Source organism: Meleagris gallopavo (assembly GCF_000146605.3).
Source record: "Meleagris gallopavo isolate NT-WF06-2002-E0010 breed Aviagen turkey brand Nicholas breeding stock chromosome 30 unlocalized genomic scaffold, Turkey_5.1 Chr30_random_7180001957638, whole genome shotgun sequence".
Classification (NCBI taxonomy): Eukaryota; Metazoa; Chordata; class Aves; order Galliformes; family Phasianidae; genus Meleagris; species Meleagris gallopavo.
Genome location: NW_011100717.1, coordinates 1 through 19,021, shown reverse-complemented (window position 1 = coordinate 19,021; position 19,021 = coordinate 1). Strand labels below are relative to the sequence as shown.

Genomic DNA, 19,021 nt, shown 5'->3' with positions numbered 1-19,021 from the left:
GTGTCCCCGGTTGTTTGCCGGCCGCTTTTCCCTGCTGCGGGCTCGGTGTTGGGCCGCTCGCTTTGGGCCGCGGGGCGGTTCGGGTCGGAGCATCACCCGTCCCACCCCGCCGCTCCGCGCTGCTCGTGGCTCCGTCCATTGACAGAGCTGGGCTGACGCTGCAGTGCCATACGGAGCGTTTGGCCGTCTGAGAACGTGGATTCGTTCGAGGGATTCCTTAGGGAAGTGCTCTCTCTGCCAGCTTTTCTAACCGCTTCTCCAGGTTGGCCGCTGGCTGCTCGTCATGGATCCTTAGGGTTGGAGGGGACCTTTAAAAGCCATCTCACCCCATTGCCCTGCAGTGCACAGGGACACCGCAGCTCTGACAGGTTGCCCAGGGCCTGATCCAGCCTGGCCTTGAAAGTCTCCAGGGACAGAACATCCACCACATCACTGCAGCCTGTGCCACCTCCTCCCAGAGCCACCATACAGGCAGCACCAGCACTGTCGGCTCTGCTTCTTCAGGTCCTGACAGGCAAACAGAGAGGCTGAGCACCTCAGAGTGAAGCTTAGAGAGCAGGGAATGCCGAAGTTTGTGTATTGGAATCTTAGGTGTGCAGTCCTGCAAAGCTTCTGCATGGAAATGGTTGATATCAGTGTCCTGTGATCTCAGCACCGCTAAGCTGCTCTCTGCTCCGTGCGCTGGGTGGAGGAGGGGGCTGGAAGTCAAAGTGTGAGAGCTCATGGTTTGAGCTGAAGAGAGCTGAATGTGTAAAGCTGGAGCTGTATGCACAAGCAAAGCACAATGGGAAATTGATCCTTTGCTTCAGGACAGCAGGGCTCACCTCATGTCATGGTTTATTGGGAACACAAACATTTTCTGAACATCCCCTGGTTCTGTAGTTCAGTGTGACATCAGGTGGGGTGGGATGTCCCCTTGGCCAGCGTGGGTCAGCTGTCCCAGTGCTGTCTCCCCCAGCCCCACACCTAGAACATCCCCAGCTCTGTGCAGCACTGCTTGACAGTGATGTCAGTGTGTTACCACTGCTATGTTAATCAAAAACTCACAACACAGCAACTTCTTAAATATTCAGTATTAGTGTCTTCTAATATTCTTCCATTTTTATGTTGCTGTCCTCTAACGTAGACAAGGTCAAACAAAGGTGAGACTTCATAGTTCAGAGGGTTCCACCATGCATGGTTTGGTGTGCCGAGGGTGCAAAGCTGAAGGAAAATCCCTACCTGACTTCGTGCTTCTTGTTCTAGGTGAAAAACAAGAAGCTGGTTGAGCTGCTGAGGAGGAAGGTTCGTCTTGCCCAGCCTTACGCTGGTGTTTTCCTTAAGAAGGATGATAAGTAAGTTGTTTCTCTTCATCTTTACAGCGATGTTTTTGTGCTTTTACTAGAGGCTGTGCTCTGAGATTCCTTGCCTGTCATAGCATTCCAGTAATTACGCTTAGACCTCTTCTTAGCACAGCATCCATTACCACCAATGTTATGTTGCTGGAAAGGCTGCTGCTGCCTGGGAGAAGCTGAGCATGCAGTGATGTACAGAGGGGCTGCCTAACCATGAGGACAGTGTGAAATCCTTGCTTCTGAATGCAGTTTAAAGTTCTGCAACCAACTGTTTTTTTTTCCTTTGTTAACATTTACCCACTCTTTCTCAAATTTCTTTATATCTGCCTTATGTTTTTTTCTTCCTCAATAGCAATGAATCGGATGTGGTGGAGGATCTGAACGAAATCTACCAGATGGGGACATTTGTACAGATCCATGAGATGCAGGACCTGGGAGACAAACTGCGCATGATCGTCATGGGGCACCGAAGGTACTTAAGCTGGGGGGGTGAATGCACTGGAAGGACTGGAGAAACACACCTCCCTTTATCAGTGTCACCACGTGTTTCATGTGCAGCTCCTGCGTGACAAGCTTTTGTTACTGCACTGTATTCTGATGCTGCTCATTCTTTGTGCTCTTGCAAGTGAGGTAGTTTCACCCCAAAAATAAAGAGCTAGCACACATTGTTCTCCCATAAGCCATTGGGTGATGCAAGCAAGCGTTTGTTGTTCTGAGGTTCATCAGTTTCTTTGGAAAATACAGCAAGAAAAAAGGGAGAAGAAAAAAGAAAAAAGCAGTCTAGGACTGTAATTATGATTGCCCTGGAAGTGGATTTAGTGAAAGAGGATTATGTGTGGGGATGTAGGTAGCTATCTGTGCAAGTGTTTTGAGATAAGACAGTGTGGAATTGTAGTCTAACAGCCTCAGGTAACTAATTTCAGGCTGTGTGTTGCTTTGAAGCTTTACTTTTTTTCTTCCTCTTGCTTTGTTGCACCAGTTCCATTTTTATCTAGGTGGTGCGTCTCAGAGCTGAGTTTGCCTGAGCTTGCCAGGGAAGAGGGTGAGATTTTGGTTCCAGTCTGGAGAGCTATGGTTCATACTCTCTATTTAAGATGTCTGATGTGAGGCTGTTGTATAAGAGGCAAAATTCAAGGAAGTTTAAAAATACAAACAGGGAAATGGATTTTGTTTGGAAGGTAGTAATGTCATGCATCTAGCCCTTCCCTTTTAGGGCTTAGTAGTTAATTGCTATAGAACAGCGTGTAGCATATAGAATGTTGGTTTGATTCTTGCAGTATCATCATGTAGGAAATAGAATGGATGATAGAATTTGGGATGTCTAGGTATGGAAGGGCTTCATGATACACACTGTGTTTAGAATTAGGGTTGATACTGCAGCAGGTGTGGTTTAAAGCAAAGGATTGATTGTTAAGAATCAAAAGAGTGAAAAAGCAGAACAGGATGTTCAGAATGAAGGTGAGGGAGTGAAGCAGCTTTTCAAGAAGAACAAGGAGGGGGTGGGATTCCCCTTCACATCATTGGTTCGTATAGAAAAGCCAGCTGTCTGAGCAGCCACACTAACAATGATACCTTATTAATTGTCCTGTGTGTGTGCTGTGATATTTCAGTCTGTGATCCTGGTATTTGTTCACCAGATGATTTAGTTGTGGGTTTGTTAATTGTTTTGATCCTGGCTTTGCAGTTCGGCAGCTGATCTGAGCAGGTAGAGCTGGTGATGGAGATGAGTCCTTTCTGTGCTCTTGTTCAGCCTGTGCTTGTGCTGACCTATGGAAGGGCATAGCAACAGCAAAGTGGCAGAGGGGAAAAGGTGTCTGCCACCTTCATCCAAATGCAGAACTGCACTGGAGATTCTTAAAAGCGTTCAGTATTACAGACAAATGGCTTTTTCTCGTGCTTGAGTCGTTTAGCAGAACAGGCTCTCATAAAATGTAGTTACCTCTGATTATCAGGACTATGTGACAAATAAAGGTGTTGTTTTGAGTGAGCAGTTGTCCTTAAGCTTCATGAGGTGAAAAACCATTCAGCAGCTGAACACAGAGGAGTTTTGTGGTAATTTGGGCTGGAGATAAAGCCAATTCTGTCCTATCAGTGGAAGTTAAAGAGAACACATTTCATGTGATTTGTTTTAATCCTGGAGCTCTTTGCTTTCCTATTAGAATGACTTATAAGAACTTGAGGAGGAAATGGAAGAGCTACAATCTGAAAAGGAGATCTCTCTTCCCTTCCTTCTTTCTTGCAAGGAAGTGTCCCTTTTCCTTCAGTCTTCCTGTGACTTTTCCAGCTCCTCCTACTTTTATTAAGGAACCTTGTTAAACCAAACCTGCAGAGCAGAAACAGGAGCAGGCTATTTCTGTGGCTGGTTAATTTTTGTATATTTTTGCTTTCTTGTTGTAAGCTTACTAAATAAGACCCACTGGTATCTACCACTTGAGTGTTATGGTTTTGCTAAATCACACCTTATTTTAACAGAGTGAACCAAAAAGTAAATCTTACAAAATGTCTATTATCAATTAGTCACCATTGTCAACTGTTGATATTTCAGCTCAAAACAAAAGACTTTTCAGGCTGAAGCTGAAGTCACATAGAGGCAAAGGAGAACTGACTGTGTTTGGTTTCCTTTGGCTTTCAGAATCCGTATAAACAGGCAGCTAGAGGTGGAGCCTGAGGAGCCTGAGAGCAAACACAAGGTTAGAAGGAAACAGAAGCGCCCTAAGAAAGAGGCTGAGGAGGAGCCTGGAGCAAAGGAGCAAGCTGTCGAGGTGGTGCTGGATCCTGTGGCTGCTTCTTCGCAGGAGGTTCTCATGGTAGAAGTAGAGAACGTGGTTCATGAAGATTTTCAGATCACAGAAGAGGTTAAAGTAAGTGAATTGAGCATACCAGCCTTGACCTGTCCTGTAGAGTTGCATCTGCGTTGCTTGCTGAAGAGTTATAAAATGAAGCTCAGATTTCAGACTTTGGAAATCACTTCCTTCTTGCAGGGAATTTTATGAAAACAGTGAGTTTTCCTTAGAATGACTCAATTCCTTAGAACCAATCACTTCCAAAAATTGCCAACTGAAGAGGCTGAGCTGTGCTAAAGTCTGTGATAACCTATGTCAAGTTAAGTCTTTGCCCCAGGGTGATCTGAGCGGTCAGCCTGACTGCTTCTGTCCCAGCACAGGATACATGTTGTGCATGCAGAAATTCTGCCCCTCCTGCGTTGTTGCCTCCTAGGAGGAGTAACTGTGCAGCACAAACAGCATTTCAGCACAGCACTGGAGATGAGTGGCCAGGGTCTGCATATCTGGGCTCCCAGAATGGGGAAGTTGGAGAATGTTGTGTCTGTACTCATTAAATCTTTCTTGTTCTTACAGGCTCTTACTGCAGAAATTGTCAAAACAATCCGGGACATCATTGCCTTGAACCCTTTGTACAGGTCTGTGTTTCCCATGTGTGCTCTGGGGATGGAGTACCCTAAGATTTCTGTTCCCCTTGGCCTTTTGCTGTAACAAAGAGGAGACACTCGCTGAATTACTGCCCAGAATTTGGTTTGGGAATTAGCATCTGCTGTTGGAAAGTTTTGAAAACCTTATGCAAAACTTTAATATCTGTTAGGACAGCAGGACTTGGAGCAGATGGTGTGGGTCTGAGGGGAGCTCACTGCAATAAGTGTTGCAGCCCTATGCACATGTTATGGACATGAGGCTCAGCGTGGCGGGTCACAGATTGTTAACATTTCATATTCATAGTTATATTTATCAGTGATCATTTCTTTTAGCAAAGTGTGTATTTGTCTCTGAACACAGCTTTAGTCAGACTTTTGAAAGCTATTTTGCTATGAAGCTGAGTTGCGTTTCATTTCTTCTTTAAATAACTCAACAAGGTTACTCCTTTATGAATGTAAGAATTTACTGAACATTTTGGGTTTTATCACCATTTTTTCCAGAGAGTCTGTACTTCAGATGATGCAAGCTGGACAGCGTGTGGTAGATAACCCCATCTATCTGAGTGACATGGGTGCAGCACTGACAGGGGCAGAGTCACACGAACTTCAAGACATCTTGGAAGAAACCAGTGTAAGATGAAGCTTTCAACTAATGCTGTACTAGCAGAAGTGTGCCTTTCATTTGTCATAATTTCTCTCGAAGCCTCAGTACAGAGTAGGCTCCTGTGCTACATTTGGTGATAGGTTAATATCAGCTCATAGATTCCTGCTGAAGAATACAGTAAGTAAGTAATAATTTGCTTTCAGGGAAAGTCTGGATGCCCTGTGTCTTTGTGATAATTGCCTCTCACACTGTGGTTGTTGCTGAATTGGTCTTTCTACACCTGCAGGTGCTGTGGGGCGGGGAGTTGACATGAGTCAAACATGACATGACATGACATGAGTCTGACAACTCATTTTGCATCTGTCATTTCCAGATTCCCAAACGGCTTTACAAAGCCCTTTCCCTTCTAAAGAAGGAATATGAGCTGAGCAAACTGCAGCAACGTCTTGGAAGGGAGGTAAGCCTTTCAAGTAATGTATGTCTTACACACATTTATAGCATGTCCACCTCTGTGGACTTAATACTACAGTACTTAGCACTGCCAGTGGAGAATTTTAAAATAAGATCATGGTACACACTCTGAAGGAATGACATTAATGCAGAGTTAATAACTTGATACTCTTTTCCATTTGGAAACTTAATTTTTCGTGCTTGTTTGGAAAATTAATACAGGATCTGCTATTGAATCTGCTTCCTCCTGGAAGCCCTGCAGGCAAATGAGGGAGGTGATTTAGAGAAGCAAAAGGGGTTTTTGGAGAGCATACCATGCTTATCCTACTTGATTTTCTTCTCTTATGAGAAGGCCTAGAGGACAAAGGGAGAACAGCAAGTACACTGACTTTAGCAAGGCTTTAGTCGTGGTCTTTGGTTTTCTTTTGGACAAACTGGAGTGATGCGGACTGGAAAGATAAAACTCTGAGTTTGGTGTAGATGCTGTGGGAATAACATGAGCACATTGAGACCTGGAAGTGGTGCAACAAGTGGCTTGTTACATTAGATGCTGCTGAAGATCTCTGCTGTATTTTCAGCTGCCAAAAAGCTCATAACTCAGAAGTATTGGAAAGCATTTGATGTTTGTTGCATGGTGCCAGGAACAGGACAGTCACAATGCTTGTTGCTGTGTTTAGGTTGAGGAGAAAATCAAGCAGACGCATCGCAAATACCTTCTCCAGGAGCAACTGAAGATCATTAAGAAGGAGCTGGGTCTGGAGAAAGAGGACAAGGATGCTATAGAAGAAAAATTCCGTGAGCGGCTGAAGGAGCTGGTAGTGCCAAAGCATGTGATGGATGTGATTGATGAGGAGCTGAACAAATTGAGCTTGCTGGATAATCACTCCTCAGAATTCAAGTGAGTGTGTGGCTGTGTCCTGTCAGGGTTAGTTAGGAGAATAAGAGCAATCAGCCCAGTTCTGTTAAGCTCTTACCGAAAGAGTTTTTCTCTTTTCTGTCTTAATTGCTTTCTCTGGATGTATCATAGTTATGCTCCTTCCTTGCAGCCTAAAGCTGCATAGAAGTACTGTGCCATTCCTTTCTCCTCTTGAAAAGTACAGTGATTCCTGCAGCCCTTAAGTGTTGCTCTTCGCTCCTCTCAGATGTTTTCATGAGATGCAGGAGAAGAGAAGCAAAACTCACTCCCTGAGTCAGCTCCTGTAGGGGCAGGGCTGGAGTTGCAAAAGAGCAGCTTTTATCTTCTGTCACATCATCTGTGTCTCATAAACTGAAATTGCTTTGAATGTTCCTATCTGATGAGGTGGCATCTGCTATTGCACTGAGCAGTCAGCATGGTCATCAGTGCAGGTTTGCAACAGAAATATTTGGGAGGAAAACACCAAAGCTGCACACAAAGCTGGTATTACTTTTTCAGGTCTAATTCCAGCATTGCTGTTCACCAGTGTTAACAGATCTTCCAAGCCCTTTTTGTTTCACTACAAATAGGATTTTCATGCAGCATTTACTGTGACTGTTCTGGTTATAATATGATAATGCGGGGTTATTGTGGCAGGCTGACAACTTTTGTCTCCTGTAAGCAAAAAGGAGTAAGCTGCTGAAGGAGTTCAACAGAAGAATATCACCACCCAGGCCAAGGTTCTTGCTCACTCATTTTGGTGTTCTGAGACAAAAGTTCGCATTTTCTGAGAAAGGGGCAAGGGATTGAAGACTGCAGTTACAGGCTAGCAATGCCTGCCCAGATAACGGGGGTATTTTCATCATCTGCCCTTTATGAGTCTGATTCATCCTCCACTTTTTGAGGGATGAGGTTCTTTTGGAAGGCATGGGTTTGTTGCTAAATCACTTTCATTTGTTTCTGCCAGTGTTACACGGAACTACTTGGACTGGCTGACATCCATCCCCTGGGGTAAATGCAGTGAGGAGAACCTGGAGCTGACCAGAGCCCAAGCAGTTCTGGAGGAGGATCACTATGGGATGGATGACGTCAAAAAGCGAATTCTGGTAAGGTGGGAATAGGCAGAGGGCACAGCTTCAAACTCAGCCCAACATCAGGTGGTTTGGTTACGTTTCAGCTTGCAGCTCTCCATTAATTTTCGTTAGATCACAAATCACAAAAAGTTGCAGGAATGTTCTGGTGATAAGTTTATGTGTTGAATTGCTATTGGCAATAAAAGTCACGTTCTGGTTTCAAATGACAGTGTATTCATTTTGTTACTTAAATGCTGAGGAAATGAACAAATATCCAAGGGGAGCACTGCCAGGATTTTAATCTGTGCATTGAGAAGTTCCTAAAGTGGTTCATCGTGACAGGCAAAGCTCCTGCGTTCCCAGAGCACACCAACCTCAGTTAAGCAGGGGAGGAGCATTAGCTAACAGTGAATTGTTGGTGTACATTCTTAGGCATCCTAGAACGTTGCTTTTATTGTTTTGCTCCAATCTGGAGAGAAAGATAAAGGCAGTGAAATGTTTTTTCTCTCAGGGGAATTCTGGGGTATCTTTCCCCCTGCAGTACCCAACACCAATGACTTAATCTCACTATCTGATTCATTATTTTAAATGAAAAATACTCTTTGGAGTGTCAGCCCAGCACGTTGCTCATCAGTTCCTGCAATGTTCACACTGACTAGCCTGACAGAAATGCCCTGAGTTGCATCATGCAGGTCTTTGACTTTGATTACTAATAAAGTTAATTCCATGCAATGGAAGAGTCCTACCAGTAACCTCAACATCTTCCCCCGCCCTCCCCAGCTCTTTTGAGGATCTATTTTGTGTAGGATGCTCATTTTGGAAGCACTGCTTGACCTGATAACAGATACGTTTTGGTGTTGCTGCAGTTTCCTTGTTCATTTTTGGTGCTTCCTTTGCTGTGCAGGAATTCATAGCAGTCAGCCAGCTGCGTGGGTCTACCCAGGGGAAGATTTTGTGCTTTTATGGCCCCCCTGGGGTTGGCAAAACTAGCATTGCCCGCTCCATTGCCAGAGCCCTAAACAGAGAGTACTTCCGCTTCAGCGTCGGAGGGATGACTGATGTGGCAGAAATCAAGGGCCACAGGTCAGTGTGCTTTGATTTGTGTTAAAGTTGTCCAAATGGGAGCATAATTGAATTTGAACAATGCATGTAGTTTAATTCTCTGTTCTGCCAGCTCCTGCTGAAAGGGTTTGGATGTAGGAAGAGGAGAAAATTAATGCAAAGGGAGGGATTTGTTGTAATAGTGTTCCTGCCTCAAACTGCAGTTGGTTCTAATAGGAGAACTTTGGAAAGTTGTGTGAGCTTCTCAAAGGCATCAGACTTAGATGCCAGAGTCATGTTTGTCTACAAATGCCAGCACTTGAGGATAGGAACAGCTTGACCGTGGTGATTTCTGTGTGTTCAGGTGTAACTGAGGCCAGGTTTCTGAAGGATCAGGAGGGAGGTGCTGGTGAGGAAATCTTTGGAACAAGAAAATGCATTGTAATGTTTCTTTAACCCAAACCAACAAGTTGCTATTCAACGCTCTCTGTGCCCAGCCTCACCTGTTTGCTTCTCTCTGCCTTAAAAGAGGATAAAACTAAAGCTGAAAACTGCAGGTTCAGGAGTATTCTGCCAAAATTCAAGGTTGCTCTCTACAAGAAACAGAGTAGATGGGTGTCGGTGCTTCTTGTGGCAATGGAGAATGCTTTTGGTAGACAGATGTTAAACGTCTTCCCCAGCAGGATATGCCTGTTCAGTCACCTGCATGTTTTGCTGTGTGATCTATGCCATACTTTATAGTTCCCCCCTAAATACAGTCTCTGGTAAAACAGGAGGACATACGTTGGAGCAATGCCAGGAAAAATCATCCAGTGCCTGAAGAAGACCAAGACAGAGAATCCACTGATACTGATTGATGAGGTGATGTGTCTGCTCTTTTTGTTTTTGCTGTTTAAAACTTGCTTAGCAACTATTGGCCCCTGCAGCTGAAAGATGCAGCAGTAATGGTCCCAGAAGTCACAGATTTGGTGGGGGCTGTTAAATTATGCTGGGCTGTAATGTTTGGGTTACAATGATACTTCAGGCATTTGTTTTCTCTTCCTATAACAGACCTCAGCTTTTACATTTCAGTTGTTCCTTTCTTTTTCCATTGCAACTATTAGATTCATGAGGATCACAGCCAGAGAATTCAGTAGCTCTCATGTTCCCCGCCACTATTGTCCATGTGATATTAAAAAGTGTCACTCTCTCAGCAAGTCTGAAACAATACTATAAGAATTAAGATGCTTTCAGTCAAGTTTAGGTCTGCTTTGAGAATAGGTAAGAGCCAGGTTTTCCAGCCTACTGCTTTGCAGCAAAGCAAGTAAGGACAGGGTGTAACAGCAGGGGTTTAGGACAGACCAGAAGTCTCTGTGGCTTCATTGTGTGCCATGCCTGGGAAAGACTAACAGCAGATGGCCTGGGGATGGAATAGAGGATTAAGAAGCCATTGTCTGCCCTGCTGTTCAAGCCCTAAGCCTTGTCAGTGCATTGAGTGCTCCTGCCTGTAGGCAGTGGCAAAGTGGGGGAACCCACGGCGAACTGGTAGAATGGTGGTGGCTGTTCATGACCACGTGAAGATTTTGAGATGGAGCCCTTAAACAATCCTTGCATGAGAACCTGCTGCCATGAGGAACTTCTGACTTTAAATCTTGTCTGCTATAGGTGGATAAGATAGGAAGAGGATATCAGGGAGATCCATCCTCAGCCCTGCTAGAGCTGCTGGACCCAGAACAGAACTCCAACTTCTTGGATCATTACCTTGATGTCCCTGTGGATTTATCAAAGGTATTTCCTCTCTTCTGCAGAGCGGTGGAGCAGCAGGGTATGAGTGTATATCAATGCACAGATCTGCACGTGGCAGCAAGAAAAGTCAGGAGTCTGTTTTTCATAGTGACAGGCAGAGTTGCTGTGGTTTCTGCTGCTGTCTAGCTTTTGTATTAGGTTGCCTTTACACACATAGTTCTAGAACCCAAAGCTTTATCTGCAATAAAAACGAGACTTCACAGAGAAAATAATCTTGTTCCAACCCCTCAGACCTTGCTCCAGCCCATCAGCCAGAGAAACACAGCAGTGAGGGAGCAGTGCTTGGAGTAAAGCAGCGGGTCACCTCATAGGATCTTGTGCTTCCAGGTGCTTTTTATTTGTACTGCCAATGTAACAGAAACCATTCCAGAGCCGCTGCGGGACAGAATGGAAGTCATCAATGTGTCAGGATACGTCGCAGAAGAGAAGCTTGCAATTGCAGAGGTGAGAGGAACTGCTTCAGTGATGTGCTGTGAATTACACCTGATAAAATGGTTTTGGCAATGTCAAGCTTACATATTTACATCCAATCATATCAACAGATATGAGGCACGTGGTATGTTGGACAGAGTTCCCCTGATTTGAAATAATTCCAGCATTCTGTAATAGAGAGGCAGTGAACTCTAGAAAAGGGCATTGAGCTCATGGCAGAACAAAGGTGGGCAAATTGGAGTCATTAGGCTTTTCTCCACAAACATGAACAGAAGGATGTGTGGATGTTCTCTTTCAGAGGTACTTGGTCCCTCAGGCACGAGTGCTGTGCGGTCTGGATGAAAACAAAGCCAAAATCACATCGGATGTGTTGACTGTTCTCATCAAGCAGTACTGCAGAGAGAGTGGGGTGAGGAATCTACAGAAACAAGTAGAGAAGGTGAGGGAGAATTGTGTAACCGTGACCTCTTTGCTTCAGCATTCTCAGCTCTTTCTGCAGAAACAAATTCCTGTCTCACACAGGTACTGAGAAAATCGGCCTATAAAATTGTGAGTGGAGAAGCAGAGACGGTCCAGGTGACACCTGAAAACCTGCAAGACTTTGTAGGAAAGCCCATCTTCACTGTGGATCGAATGTATGAAACCACTCCTCCAGGAGTGGTGATGGGTCTGGCTTGGACAGCTATGGGTAAGAGTTGTGCAGGCACACAGTGTGCAGCTACACAGTGACTTGTGGGTTAATGTGTGTTACCAGGGTAATTTGTTAATCTTCCACGTTGGAGTGAGGCTGCAGGTCCTGAAAGATAAATACTGGCTGGAAAACTCAAATGTGTGTCTCCATCTTCATGTCATTGTCAAAAACTCAGTCTAGTCATCAAACTGAATTTCTCTAACCAAGTCCAGTGAAGATCTTTTATTGGCGTTAGCAGTAGTAACTTCTGTGGCTTTTTAGATTCTGACTTCCACTTTCCTGAAGAAAAGAGCCTTTTTTAATTAGCCCAATTAGGCTGATTTTGACTTCTTTTCGTGTGCTGTACCTCATGTGAGCCACATCCATTACAATGGTAGTGATTAAAAGCATAAGCTTTGCTAAGAGCAAAGGACAAAACCAAGGACAAAACCTTAAAAGAAGGAGGCGTTGTTCTGACTTGCAGCGTGCCTCAGCTGTGCTGTATCTCTTCCAGTGATGTATCACCATGGACTTGGCTTTCAGTGCCAAGGGCAGATGCAGGTATTCTAGCACTGTCTTGGAGTGAGTGAAGGCAGTAGTTACACTTCACTGGATTACTCCCCTGCTTATTGGGGGTCTTATGTGCACCACTTTGTGGAAGTACAGCACACATTAAAGGATTAGATGTCCAGATGTGTTCCCTGTGTATTATAATTGACTTTGGGTGGAATTGAAGTCCTGGAAGTGGTTAGAAAGGAAATAATTGTACAGTGGAGAAGGTAAATAGATGTCTGGCACTGGGAAGTAGAGCTGGCAAGTGTGGTGTGTGTAAGCATGTCTTATAGCCAAGAAGTGCCTGAAGATTGCTTCCACTAAATATGAGCTGTGTCTATGGGTGGATTGTGAGGTCTGAAGGAGCAGTGAATGGAGACCATCAGTGCAGTCCTGTTGACATTTCTAACTAAGCTTTCTGAAGGGATTTGGGGAGCAGCTTTCAATTGCTCTTTCCTCAACAGTGTCTCATTAGAAAGCCCTGCCTTCAAATTCCTCACATAGTGTCTGCTTCACCAAAGCCATCTGCTTTGATTTTCTTAAACTTTTCTCAAGATGTTGTTTTTCTTTTCTTTCTCAGGAGGTTCCACTCTGTTTGTTGAAACATCCCTGAAGCGACCCAAAGACAAGGAGGGCAAGGATGGGTCACTCGAAGTGACAGGGCAGCTGGGGGATGTAATGAAGGAGAGTGCCAAAATAGCTTACACGTTTGCAAGAGCCTTTCTGATGCAGAAGGAGCCCAACAATGATTTTCTCATGTCGTCCCACATCCACTTGCACGTGCCAGAGGTAATCTGATGAGGAATTCAGAGACATGCATGGCTGCATGTCATGCTTTAATGTAGTCCACGTTTTCCCTGTTGCTTCTTCCAATACAGTAGGAACCTGGTTGTTACCTGAGAATTGGTTTCTTGGAGGATCAGAAAGCAGTAGGTGTTTTCTCTGCCTCTGTTCCTCTCAAATAGTTGTTTCTTTCTTCTCAGAGATCTGTTTGACCTCAGATCCATGCAGACTGTCACTAGCTGAGGCTTGGGTTTTGTTGGGTAAACTGAGCAGTATTTTCTGCCTTGAATGGTTTCCAGTGTTGCTCTCCACTACTTCGTGATTCTTTATGCCATGTACCCTTGAAATACTGCTTCTTGTTCCCATGGTTGGCTTAGGCCCACAAGGTATTGATGCTCATTTTTTGCTTAAACTGATTATTCAAAATCCTGAGCTTGACAAATGAATATCACAGATGTATCAGGCCAGAAGTCAAGCTGTAGCCTCAGTTTATTATTGTGAATAAGATGAGGAGTGACACGGTGTGGATGTGCCAATTCAAATAGCACTTTCCCCAAAACCTTTGTGCAGTTAAGTACAAGACCCCCTGAAATTGCTGCTATGTTAAAAAAGCAGTGGACAAAGGCATTGTCTGGCTTTGCTGGTCTGCAGATGGGTTAAAAATATGATTTTTTTTTTATTTTTATTTTTTGACAGGGAGCAACACCAAAGGATGGACCAAGTGCAGGATGTACCATAGTAACAGCACTGCTGTCACTGGCCATGAATTGCCCAGTGAGGCAGAACGTGGCCATGACTGGAGAGGTGTCCTTAACTGGGAAAATTCTTCCTGTGGGTGGAATCAAAGAGAAGACTATTGCAGTAAGAGCTCGTGTGGGCAGAGGCCCACATTTGTCTTGGGGTGACGGGAACAGCCAAGCAGGTTGCTCCTATAGGGCAGAGAGAGGCAGTAATGTGCTGTGGAGAAACCTGCTGGGTGGGTGTGGGCATCTTGCTGGTGTCTCCGGGTGAGGATGGAGGTGAAAACGAAGGCTGCTTGCCATATTTTTCTGTCCTAGAATGGAGAGGATTTAGAACTTGGAATACCTTGCATTTCATCACCGTGAGCTTTCTCTGTAAAACATTATGAATTGGCACAGCAGCCCCCAGATGTGCTGTCACTGTTCTGCTAACAAAGCTCGCAGTCCATGCAGCTGCTGCAGTGTGCCTTGGGGCTGCGGGGAGCCTGATGGCTGCAACGCCCTGACTGCTCTCTGTAGAAGAGAGTAAAGCCAGATGGTGCTCCTAAACAAGTGTGCTTGCTCTTACTTTCCAAAATGGGAAAGAATCTCTGTTCCTAGTGGACTGATGGATTTCTAGGACTAAATACACAGACATCGTAACTTTCTTTCTCCCTGTAGGCGAAGAGGGCAGGTGTTACCTGCATCATTTTGCCATCAGAGAATAAAAAGGATTATTACGACCTTGCTGGATTCATCACAGAAGGACTGGAAGTGCATTTTGTTGAGCACTACAAGGAGGTATTCGATATAGCGTTTTCAAAACAGGATTTGGCTGCAGGATGATGCCCAGCACCTGGGGGCTGGAGGGCAGTTTGTCCCTCAGTGCTCTGCCCTGACATGGGCTGATCCTGACATGGGAACGGAGCTATTGCTGCTGCGCAGCTGCTGAAGTGAGTGAGGGCTTTGGTCGAATGATGTATTTCTCCCCCTTTAATATTGAATTACGATCCAATTTAAGTATTTCCAATAAAATTAAGTTGTGAGATTTTATCAGAGGAATGTGCATGTTATCAGCTACCAGCAGCAGAGCTACTTCAGCCTCTTACACTCCAAGGAGATTTTATAGTTAGTTCACTGTACACCGAATATCTGCTTCAAGGACTATGAACACAAGTGGAACACTGTACTGGTGGATGAGGAGCTCCCAGAAATCTCCCTGCCTTGGTGGGGAATGCTGGAATTCTTGTGGGAGATAGAAGCAGAGCTAGCACATTGTGTTGTGGAGGGACATGGATCTCCTCTTCCAGTATAAATCATAACTGTAAGCTTAAAGGGAGCACACTGGGACAAAACAGCAACCTGCTCAGTACCAGCAGTTAGTTCTGCACATCACTATTGACTCTTCACCACTGCAGCAGCTGAATTGTGTTCACTGAGTGAAAAAAGCAATGAAATGTGTTAGTGTGACTGTTGTGGTATGTCAATAAACACAGGCTTGGGCTTGAGAATTTAAGTGCTTCACCTTAGGGTGAGCTTTAGAGAAACTGAGTTTGAATACGACTTATTAAATAGAGGAAGAGAAATTCCATGGAGCATTTCTTCTGCTGGAAGAACTGCAGTCCCATCTTTCAGCTCGGTGGGCTCTAGCAGGAAATAAAGAATTTTCCTGCTGAAATTCAAGCAGCTTTTAGTGACTGCATTTCTCTCCTGATTTGCAAACATGCTGCTGAATGTGCGGAGATGGTTTTGAGAAAGACAGTTCAGTTTGGAGCTGGAGGAGCATTCCTCCTCCAGAATGTCTCAGTGGGGTGTGAGCAGGAGCAACTCCAAGATGAAGTAAGGGGGAAAGGATGTCCCAGAACACAGATGAACCCCCTGGTCAGCCTGCTGCTGTTCTGGGATGTTTGCAGACACCCACAAAGGCCTTGGGGGACAGATGCATGCAGGCTTTTTTATAGGACCTTGTAACTCCCAGGACTGGCAGAGCACAGCTCTAACCCCTGCCAGTTTGGGTTTGTTTTGGTGTTGCCCTAATTCCTGATGCAGGAGTGCTGTGCTTTGCTAGAAAAGTGGGCTTTGTACTTTGCAAAGTTCTGTCTGCATCACCAAAGCAGGGAGTGGGGGAAGCACTCTGATGATTTGGGTGCAAGCATGAAGATAAAGCAGATTTGTTTGTCTTTGCCACAGGAGTGGCAGAAGAGGCAGGCAGCAGCTGCCCACCACTTGTGGCAGCCATTCCTCTCTTTCAGTTGTACTGATGAACTTGCTTGTTCTGCCCTTTGGAACTGTCTACTTCTCCTCTAGCACCAATTCTGAGGCAGAGCTATTGATACAGAAGCCCTCCTACTACCTACAAGCACAAGGAAGGAATGTTAAAAGGAGCAGAAATTCCACTTCATAAGAATGGGCAGAAGGGAATAAAACAGCGGTGCAAATTCTGGATTACTGTATTTTAGGGATTGTCAGCAAAACCCCTCAGCATCCCCAGGAGCCACCCAGCCCTACGGACTGAAGCAGGTAAAGCACTGAGTCATGACAACTGCTTTTGTGAGAAAGGGCTTTATTGAGCTCCAGCTGTACAACTCAATCCTTCTTTGCAGCAGCTTTCCTCATGGCTGCCAGGACATTGCTGAGTTCTTCCCGCTTTCGCTTGGCCCGAATGTGAGTGCCAACCTGCAGAGAGCAGAGCAGCACAGTCAGCAGCAGCCCAGCAAAGCAGAGAGAAGCAGCTGGTTGGCTTCGGGCATTCACTTGAGAGGCAAATGAGACAGCAAACAGCCTGTTCCCAGCAAACACAGATTGGAACCCCAGCAATCTCAGCTGGCTGGCAGGAACTGCTTCATGTGATGCTTCAGTGGTGCTTCTACTATTGGGGGCAATGCAGAGAATGCTCCCAGCCATCAGGGCTGCCTCCAATGAGTTCTCTTTCAAATCAGCTGGTTAATGGCACCCAGCCTCCGCCAGCATCGCTCTACTCTTCCCAGCATCAGTTCACAAGTAATGCAAGAAGAGCAATGGAAGTCTGAACTCAGGACCTCAAAGTATCTCTCCAAATCCAATATCTAAGTCCATCTCCCTCTCTCCCACCCTCCCTCAGGTCAGACACTAACTGCCCCAGCAACTGGAAAAATAATAATAAAGCAAAGCTTCCCTAGGAAAGGACAGAAAACTGGAAGCTCAACAAAAGACTTTCTGACAGCCACGTTAAAGCATCAGCTTGACGCACCCGTTTCTTGATGAACTTCAGAGCACGTTTATCTTTGGAAACTTTCAGCAGTTCCATAGCACGTCGTTCGTAGGGCGCGAAGCCACAGACCTCCCTGATCATGTCTCGCACAAACTTGGTGTGTTTGGTCAGGCGCTGTTGGAATGGGAAAGAAAAACAGCATTCACAATCAACATCAGCAGAAAAACAGCCAGTGTGCCAGAGCCCCCTCTTGCCAAGGGCCAGGACCCACACAGCCCTTCCATGTGCTCTGCAGGGCTCTGAACTAGTGGGCTATGGAGATGCAAAGACCTGACTGGATGCCAAAAGCACGGTGCCAGGAAGGCCTTCCAAAGTCCCCCAGCCCGTTTTCTATTTTGCTGCCTGCATTTAAGCTGTAATGTACACGTATCCATCTAATTCTTCCATTACAGGGTGCTGCACTGCTATTTCTGCTCTCACTCCACACCTACCTCCATAGATTTCATCCTTGCCATAATCTACGCAGCCCCTCCACGCCTACCAGCACCTGTGCGACCTGTTGTAGGGAACTGCTTTGCAAGGGGTTGGACTCAATGATGCCTCGAGGTCTTTTCCAACCCCTGCAATGTCCAAATTTAAAGCTGCACATGCAAGTTTGGAAAATACAGTCAGAATGCTGATGTATTACTGTGTGTGTACCAATCTGCAATTAAGGAATTAAAAATAGAAGTATGCAGAGAAGTAGAAGGGCAGAACTTGTCTTCCTGAACCAAAGGGCTGTGGCAAACCCTGGGCTAAAGCCCCCAGAGCAGCTCTGCTCTGAGCACACCTCAGGGCAGCAAGGCTGCAGGTAGTGCTGGGCAGCACTGCACTCTTGGTGAGATCGCAGAATCGTCACAGAATGGCCTGGGTTGAAAAGGACCACAATGATCATCAGTTCCAACCCCCTGCTGTGTGCAGGTCACCAACCAGCAGCCCAGGCTGCCCAGGGCCACATCCAGCCTGGCCTTGGATGCCTGCAGGGATGGGGCATCCACAGCCTCCTTGGGCAACCTGTTCCAGTGCCTCACCACCCTCTGCGTGAAAACCTTTCTCCTAATATCCAACCTAAACCTCCCCTGTCTCAGTTTAAAACCATTCCTCCTTCTCTTATCACTAACCACTCTCATAAACAGCTGTTCCCCCTCCTTTTTATATGCTCCCTTCAAGTACTGGAAGGCCACAACGAAGAGAATGCCCGGAGCCTTTCACAGAGAGGTGCTCCAGAGAGATGTGCTACCCTGCTCTCTCTGAACAGCACCTGAGATGTGAGACATTTGCAGGCACCACCATTTGTAGCAAAAAACAGGGCCATAAGAAATGGAAGGGTGCACTGCTGCACATCTCCAACACAACACAGCATTTTGTGAACAGGTGACAGAAGCTGCAAACAATTTCTCATCAGCACACACACTTACTAAGTCCCATTAGTGGTCATTAACATGGAAAGCACCTGTTGTCATTACCAAAAGCACAGTGCCAGGAAGGCCTTTCGAAGTCCCTCAGCCCATTTTCTATTTTGCTGCCTGTATGTAAGCTGCAATGTACACGTATCCATCTTATTCTTCCACTACAGGGCGCTCCACTACTAGTTCTGCTCTCGCTCCACACCTACTCCATGGATTTCATCCTCGCCATAACCTACACAGCCCCTGCACGCCTACCAGCACCCCTCCCTGCCCCTCTCCATCCCATCGCAGTTTCCGGCACGTTTCCCACTGCTCCAACCCTCGCAGTTCGGTGCCGCTCAGCACTTTGCAGCCCGCAGCCCTCAGCACCACTAATGGCCGCTCCCGCATATCTGCACCCGCGACCACCGGGCCGGGCCCAGCCCCGCCCCAACCCTCGGCGAAGCGCCGAGCCCCGCACTCACCCCTCGGCGGCGGCAGTGCCTGGGCTTGGATACGTTCTTCGTCACCTTGTAGCCCTTGTTGAGGCCGACGGCCATAGGGTAGCGGATCGCCATGTCTGCGGGAGAGAGCGGTGAGCGCTGCGCCGCGGCCCGGTCCGCCCCCGCTGCGGGCCCC

The 19,021-nt window shown here is 46.1% G+C and overlaps 2 protein-coding genes across 2 annotated transcripts; one reads left to right on the top strand and one right to left on the bottom strand.

Annotated features, from left to right (window-relative positions):
* The first annotated feature begins 1,212 nt into the window (after nucleotides 1-1,212).
* On the top strand, nucleotides 1,213-15,273 carry LONP1 (lon peptidase 1, mitochondrial). Its single transcript, XM_010726488.3, has 17 exons — nucleotides 1,213-1,334; nucleotides 1,687-1,806; nucleotides 3,967-4,195; nucleotides 4,691-4,752; nucleotides 5,263-5,392; nucleotides 5,739-5,822; nucleotides 6,493-6,713; nucleotides 7,678-7,816; nucleotides 8,688-8,866; nucleotides 9,598-9,685; nucleotides 10,469-10,591; nucleotides 10,937-11,053; nucleotides 11,340-11,480; nucleotides 11,564-11,729; nucleotides 12,844-13,052; nucleotides 13,743-13,907; nucleotides 14,447-15,273. Exons 2-17 carry the CDS (start codon nucleotides 1,730-1,732, stop codon nucleotides 14,609-14,611), a joined length of 2,295 nt encoding a protein of 764 aa, XP_010724790.1. The 5' UTR covers nucleotides 1,213-1,334; nucleotides 1,687-1,729; the 3' UTR covers nucleotides 14,612-15,273.
* Nucleotides 15,274-16,308: 1,035 nt separating this feature from the next.
* On the bottom strand, nucleotides 16,309-19,003 carry RPL36 (ribosomal protein L36). Its single transcript, XM_010726486.3, has 3 exons — nucleotides 18,868-19,003; nucleotides 16,995-17,129; nucleotides 16,309-16,441 (listed from the first exon to the last, which is right to left on the bottom strand). The coding sequence occupies exons 1-3, from the start codon at nucleotides 18,958-18,960 to the stop codon at nucleotides 16,352-16,354; spliced, it is 318 nt and encodes a 105-aa protein (XP_010724788.1). The 5' UTR covers nucleotides 18,961-19,003; the 3' UTR covers nucleotides 16,309-16,351.
* Nucleotides 19,004-19,021: the final 18 nt, after the last annotated feature.

Bases quoted from the DNA above. Each gene is read 5' to 3' on its own strand.
- LONP1 (XM_010726488.3), top strand. From the start codon at position 1,730: ATGGGGACATTTGTACAGATCCATGAGATGCAGGACCTGGGAGACAAA. The intron at 8,867-9,597 runs GTCAGTGTGCTT...CTGGTAAAACAG, and splicing joins GCAGAAATCAAGGGCCACAG to GAGGACATACGTTGGAGCAA. The intron at 13,053-13,742 runs GTAATCTGATGA...ATTTTTTGACAG, and splicing joins TCCACTTGCACGTGCCAGAG to GGAGCAACACCAAAGGATGG.
- RPL36 (XM_010726486.3), bottom strand. From the start codon at position 18,960: ATGGCGATCCGCTACCCTATGGCCGTCGGCCTCAACAAGGGCTACAAG. The intron at 17,130-18,867 runs GTGAGTGCGGGG...CCATTCCAACAG, and splicing joins GGCACTGCCGCCGCCGAGGG to CGCCTGACCAAACACACCAA. The intron at 16,442-16,994 runs GTGCGTCAAGCT...TGCTCTCTGCAG, and splicing joins TGAAGTTCATCAAGAAACGG to GTTGGCACTCACATTCGGGC.